General features: G+C 35.1%; 1 protein-coding gene across 4 annotated transcripts in view; it reads left to right on the top strand.

Annotated features, from left to right (window-relative positions):
• Positions 1-3,315, top strand: part of LOC119596722 (GATOR complex protein Iml1-like) — a 44,014-nt gene extending 40,699 nt beyond the window's left edge. For 3 of the 4 annotated variants that reach the window (XM_037946059.1, XM_037946073.1, XM_037946053.1), the window contains one exon: positions 2,259-3,315. In XM_037946059.1, coding sequence (XP_037801987.1) covers positions 2,259-2,465 — 207 coding nt within the window. In that variant the 3' untranslated portion in view covers positions 2,466-3,315. The remainder of the gene's footprint in view (positions 1-2,258) is intronic. The other variant, XM_037946067.1, reaches the window with a different exon arrangement.
• The last annotated feature ends 4,185 nt before the right edge of the window (positions 3,316-7,500 follow it).

The raw sequence follows: 7,500 nt of genomic DNA, 5'->3' as shown, positions 1-7,500 counted from the left end.
AAAATTCATTTAAAGTTTTCTGTAACTATATAAGCCTAAGTACTATAAATAAAGTATGTAAAGGATAATGTATATAAGTTATGATAAGTTTAACAAACAGTTTATACTAATCTATAAAAATTAATTTCAGCCCACAAATGTGTTAACAGGATACTGAACAACTTGTAATGTATCCCATCTCCATCCTTGGAGGTGGGATGCATATCTAGTCAACTTGGTTGAACTAATATTCTTCCTTATCTCTTCTTAGTTGGATTAGTAGTGGGCACTTGCAGTGTTGTCCCATCTCTGCTTTTAGATATTTTCCAATATAAAAACCACCATACATCTTGCTTGTATGGATTCTACATCACCAGGGTGCACAGCATCCTTTTAAAAATGAAAAATAATTTAAGAAGTAGTTTGAATATCATCATGTCCCAACCAAAGCTGCATTTATTTCTAGAACACATTAAATTCTAGACAACAGTTTTTTGAAGGGAAAATTCTCTGAACACCTTAATAGGAACCCTTGATGCCAGGTAACCTTTATAAATGTCATGGTGATATTTATGTTTCCACCTTAAATCCACCTGAAATCATATGTGCAAGGGTCACTGATAGCAAGGGGTTAAAGAGTATCCCAGGTCTTATGCCTAAAATAAGACCTGGAATGACCTGTTTCACAGGTCAAACCATAATTATAACAGAATAGATTATATCATTTTCATATATTTTACACTGCATCATCTCTTTCATAACTTTATGATTCTGCATTCTGATGATAGTGGTCTTATAAGTAGGATTGTGGAGATTATTGTTAAATAGTGTCTTACATAGAGAGGAAATGCAATAACAGAAAGCTTGTTCCTGTAAATATGTTACATAATTCTTTACACTGTTGTGGCTGTAAATGGCTTGAGGCATGCTCTTGTCAAATAATATACTTAGAATCTGATTTCATATATGCATCTGTTAATTTTTTTCAGTGAAATGAAAAAAAAAGCAGTCTTACCCTTGCACATGAAATTCACATTTCAGATTACCATCTATGACTTCAATTCATCATTTAAAAGATTTTCTTCCTTTCAAGAAAATATTCCTCTCATTTCACTTGCAGCTCAGTTTTGCTGCTTAAATATGTAAATTTGTTAAATCTTCATTTTCATTTATTATTGTATTTGCAGGTCCATAAGATGTACTTTTTTCTGTAAGAAAACCCCTGCTCTCATTTACATGGATCAGATACAGAATGGTTATTGTATTTTGCCAATCAGTTTGAGTGAACTACTGTAGTCCACCAAACAGAAATGTTAAATATTAAAATATAATTTCTATCAAACAAAATGATGTCAAACTTGCAGAGTAGTTACTGAAAGATACAGTTCATTTGATCTAACTTTTTGTTGTGAAGATAGCTGAAGGGACCATGCACAAGATCAGGCAAAGGCTTGTGTAATGCACATTATTTTTAATATAAACATTAAAGGCTACTGTAAGATATAAAGTCATGATATTGTATGATGTACATGTTTATTTGGCAAGTAAATAATAATTGTTTGAAAGTGTAACTTAAGAACAATTAGTAGTAAGAGTAGTGGCAAATCCTAGTAGATTTATAAAAAGAATGTGTAGTAAAATGTACTTTGTTATAGTTTTCATAAAAACTTCTCTGATATGTAGGTAAATGCATCAAATAAGTAGGTGTGTTTTCTGGGCTAGCAGACACAACACACATTTATAATAGCAATTGTTCAATTATCTTTTGTATATGAATGCTTTGGGAGATTATTTACTGGAACTTCATATTCATTAATGAAACACTGATTTAGTCATTTCAGTGAACTTTCAGTTTATGTTGAACTTTCTTTGAAGATATATAGACAGTTTAAGGATTTTTGATAGATACATGAGTAACTGAGTGTTTTTTTTTTCCAGCACTACCCTTTTCTCTGTAATATAGCATTCCTTTCCAGTTTTTCCTCATGGGTTTACTCACCATTTTCATGGACTCCTGTCACTCCAGTCATTTTATATTTTCTTTGACTATTTTCCGTCATGAACTTTGTGTTTTAGCTCATTTGTTCCATGGACAATGTACAGGAAATTATTTTTGTTTCCCCTTTTTTTTTTGCCATGCACTATCATATACTTACAGTTATGTATCTCATATATACATCCCTCAGTTTATTGTTTTGTGGTTTAGTTACAGATTTCATCATATGACGTTGACCTGTAGTTCAAAAATATCAGATGTTAATGATAAGTATTTTTTTCAGCCTGGATTTTTGTGGTCCTTCAACTACATGCTCACGAGACGGTGGAAGTCCGTTGTCTCAGGTGATGAAATATTAGGGGAGAAGATGCTGCACGACTTTAGGCAGTTTTGTACGAATCATCATGGTCGGCTGCGAGATTTCTGGGACTCTCACCTTCCCCAGTTATCACCTGTGTTGCCAGCTGACGAACTTACTGGAGAGTCTTGAGCTGTTTATGGGGAACATTTTTTTAGCAAAGTCCTTTGAGTGATACCCAAGTATTTATGTGGAAAGTGCATAAGTCATTGTACTTGGAATTTATCTGAAGCTGCCTTTATTAATTTCTTGTTGTTATTAAAAAGGTGGAACTATTGCAGTATACAATATAAAATACTTATTTTTCATATTTTCAGTAAATTGTGCATATAAGTGAGTGTATGTGTGTGTGTGTGTTTGTGTGCATGTGTGATTGCATGCTGCATGAATGTTATCTAAAATAGATGTATTTTGTTTAATAAAAAAAGAAGTTAAAATAGCTGCATTTATTTTATTTTTTGTTTTTGATTTTGTTTGTTTTTTGGTGCTGAAAAGTTGTTATTACATCAAACCCAGTTAGTGCTGACATGCACAATTTGAATAAAATACCATTTATTCAGTACAATTTATTTCATTGCAATTATGTTGTTTAATTAATATAAAGATTTGTAAACATAAGTCTTATATTGAGAGGAAGGTGATTTAATTTGCTGTTTTTTAAAACATGATGTTACAGTATTTTCCAAAGGATTATTATCAGAAGCAGTTTTCTCTCTATAGGTGAGCAGACATTTATGTATATATAAACCAGAATTGCACTTTGTTGTCCTTTCCTAAACTCAGTGTTATACGAGTTAAAAGGGTTGGTGATGTAAATTGTGTATATATGAAGAGCCTTCAAAACTGTTGTTATGAAATAACCTTGTACAACTTCATCCAGAGTGAGTCTAACATTAGGATCTCAGGTACCTTTTATATTGTGATTGAGATTTTGATGGCATGCTTCATTGGGAAGTCAATAAAAAAATTGAAGATAAACATCTCTGATTTTGTTTTCTTTATTAGGTCATGTAAACCAGTGATCCTCAGCCCTTACATCTGAGAAAGATTTGTGTTTTCCATATCTCAAGGAACCTCTACTAACAAAAGCAGAAAAATAATTGCAGAAATATATCTGTATATGAAAACATATATATGTGTGTGTGTGTGTGTGTGTGTGTGTGTGTGTGTGTGTGTGTGTGTGTGTGTGTCGTGCGTGCGTGCGTGCGTGCGGCGTGCGTGCGTGCGTGCGTGCGTGCGTGCGTGCATGCGTGCGTGCATGCGTGCGTGCGTGCGCGTGCGTGTGTGTGTGTGCGTGCGTGCGTGCGTGCTTGCTTGCTTTGAAGAAACTATAGAGGAAATAATCAGATTTTAACCCAGTGATGGCATCTATACATATCATGACCAGGTAGGGCATCAATGGCAGATGGGATCTATCTGTTCAACAACTATAAAGGCTGCTCTTCAAGTGTGCACTATATGCATGGAGTTCTATAGCTTTAGCAGTACTAGTTCTCAAGCCTTTAAAAGTTAGCCCTAAGGTTTGATTTTCAGTGCTTTTATCAGCTTGTTCTGGCCAAAGACGAGTGAGGGGAAAATAAAATCCCAATACTTTTACCGTTCATTTCATGCAAGTGACCTTGGTATTACCCCTGTTGCAGCAGAAAGTGCACTCCAGATATTTTCAACATGGGAGGGATTAGTAACAATGATATACTCTTTGTTCTGCCTAGTAGCAACTGAAGGATTTTGTGATCATGGTTGATAGGTGTCTGAATATATACTAGAATAAAAAATATTGGCTAATTTGTCTTATTACAAATTGTTCAGATAACCCAATTTTAATCATAAAGATTAAAGTACTCCCCAGTGCATTGCATCTCTTAGTGTTTTCTTCGGTGAAATATTTTGAATGTTTAATAATCCTTTTAACCATTTTAGAAAGGAATGTTTACAATGAACTGGTACTTTGTTTAAAGTGTACCATTTTGCGATCTTTTATCGTATCAGTAAATAATACTATTAGGCAGTATGGAGTATCTCTCCTGCAAATCACAATTAATTACTCTTCTTAACATACTAATAAAATATTTTCAGTGACAGTACAATGTAGTAAAAAATATAAAGAAGTAAATATGCTAAATATATAATATAATCTATAAAAAAAAAAAAAAAAAAAAAAAAAAAGAATTGTGTTTTCACCCTTATAGCCCACCCCCAAAATGACACCTCTGATACAGAACATCAGGTCTTGGAAATCAGCAGGATGTTTCATGATTCAGACGACTTCACAAGTACTTAGCCTTTGCATTCACCCTTTAGCAGGGCTAACCTGTTGATTGTCTCTCAGTATGGGTTGGGTGACAGGATTATGTTTGCTCTACCGCAGGCTGCAGTTAGGGCCTAATTTCAGTTTAAAATATGTCATTTTGCCTGAATCCTCAAAAGGGCATGCATCATCTGTAATGCAATGTAGTATGTCCCATTCTCTCTCTCTCTCTCTCTCTCTCTCTCTCTCTCTCTCTCTCTCTCTCTCTCTCTCTCTCTCTCTCTCTCTCTCTCTCTCTCTCTCTCTTTAACAGAATGAAGACTCTATCACTTTAAGAAGGCATGGGTGGCCAATCAAAGTTGTGTTTAAGAACTTGGTTTATTGGCTGAAGTGGTTGTTCAAGAGTACAAAGGCTCTCTCTAAAGGATCACTGCTATTAGGGTCTCCACATATGGCAAGAATTTGGCAAACTAAGATGTAACATTTACAGTTTGTTTCTGTTATGTTTTTTTCTCACGGAAGGATCATGGTCATATGAATACTGAAGTGTATTTTGTGTGTTTGTGGCAACACAGTTGTTGAGAGCTACGGGGAAAATGTTGACATGACAGAATGTGTAGCGATGTGAATTGCTATATATATAGATATTACTAAAGTGCTCATATGAAATTCCAGTATAGAAAATAAGCTTGGAGAACAATGATTAAAAGCGAATCTTAGAACGAGTATATAGCAAAGACAAAATTAAAAATAAACTAACTATAGTAATGAAGCTTGTCCAAAGATAACTAGACCTAGTTATAATAATTCAGCTGTTGGAATTAACATTATCTAAATACATTGCAACAATACCTATATGCAGAATGAATCAACATCGAAAGTACTAAGACAGCAGAACATGAGAAGGTGAAGCAAGAGGAGACAGGATCTACCAAGCTGACCTGGCCGCAGGAGCAACGAACGAGCGAGTCAGCATGGCGAAGACAGGCTTTGTGTCTACGGCTGATTATAGTGTGTAAGCGTGTGCACTGTATTTATGTGCTTATTTGTGTGTGTATGGTTTGATTCTTTTTTTTCTCTTTCTCTCTCTCTCTCTCTTACGACCGAAGAAGTGGATATAAAGGCTCTTAACTGGTAATAAACAACCAAGTACGAAGTGTATTGTGGCACAACGGAAACTACGGTGTATAACTCTACGCTTCAATCCTCCTCGTTTCATTGACATTTTACCACAAATGCTAGAGGGTGTAGTTTTTAAAAAATATCAAAGGCACTGTATATCAATCTTATGCGATATTACTGAAGTGTTTCACATCTCTATATGCTGTTTATTCCATCATGTTCCGCACTATATTCATGTGTATAGCTTATCCCCGCAGACTGATAATCTTCAATGCTGAAAACCATTTGGAAGATTTGGCCAATTTTAGGTTACGTTATTAACGTACGTTAAAATGTCAAAAAATCTACCTATAACACAATTACAGCTGCCAGTCATACAACCCAAAAGGAAATGTATAAGTCTTAACAGCAAACGCGAAAAACAAACAAAACTCTACGGGTTGTCAACCCAGCTTTAATATTTACAAATGCAGTCCCAACATTTAGCATAAAGACCTTGAATTAGATTCCTGCCGCCGACACAGTTACCCTGAGCTGACTGTCAGTAACGCAGAACTCATCAGCACCCTGAAGAAAAGGCTCCGGGAACTCTTTGCCATTCATGGCTGGCAAAAACTATATCAGTATCATTACATGTAGTCAGTCGTAGATTACTATGATTACTACGCGCTGCATCTTGTAATAAATGCCAGAAGTGACCAGCCCTGGAATTATGTATGAATAAACTGCTGGCGACGGGGATTTTGAACATGAAGAAAAACAAAAAGACAAAGAACACGATAGTTATAGACGGGCTGTAACATGTTTGATTAAATTGTATATTGTTTTTAGTGTACTCTCGTTATATTATACATTGTACAGTGACATGAACTATTCAAAACTATGAGTAAGAGGACACTGTGACCCGACATGAATGAAACACTGTTATCATGACGTCATCACTTCTGCTATGGCCACCACTTGATCACCGATTCTGTGAGATATTATACGCCTTGTGTTCGCCGTGTATTATATTTAATGCAGCCTCTGTATGTTATGATCCGTGAAATATTTTTTTTTGGGGGGGAAGTCCGGTTTTTAGCAAATCCTGGTTTAGGAGATCACCAAGCAATCTTTTTGACTGACCAACGACGGATGAAATCTTCATTCGGGTACACGCACTCGGAGCATACACACACATACAAACACACACACACACACACACACACACACACACACACACACACACACACACACACACACACACACACACACACACACACACACACACACACACACACACCCGCGCGCGCATATATATATATATATATATGTGTGTGTGTGTGTGTGTGTGTGTGTGTGTGTGTGTGTGTGTGTGTGTGTGTACATATATATATATATATATATATATATATATATATATATATATATATATATATATATATATATATATATATATATATATATATATATATATATATATATATATATATATATATATATATATATATATATATATATATATATATATACACCTTGGAAAGAGCTCTATTCCACTGCTTCCGTGCTTTATAATATTGACACTTAAAGACTACCAGTTTATTCTTCTGTTCTTCATAATCAAGTGGAGGTGCCACGACTTCGTCTCCTGTCCACTTTCTGAAATTCAACGTAGATCTTCCGACACCACTACCAATGATAACTCGTTTGGAATCGGCTGCGACATCCAAATACAAAATCCCAACTGAACTGTGTTCATAAGTGGTCTGTTCAGCCATGATAAAATAGGCGCTGACTGCTATTTAGGCATCTCCTTCG

This window comes from Penaeus monodon, chromosome 3 (assembly GCF_015228065.2).
Source record: "Penaeus monodon isolate SGIC_2016 chromosome 3, NSTDA_Pmon_1, whole genome shotgun sequence".
NCBI lineage: Eukaryota > Metazoa > Arthropoda > Malacostraca > Decapoda > Penaeidae > Penaeus > Penaeus monodon.
The sequence above is the reverse complement of the archived record's forward strand: the minus strand, read 5'-3'. Positions and strand labels throughout refer to the sequence as shown.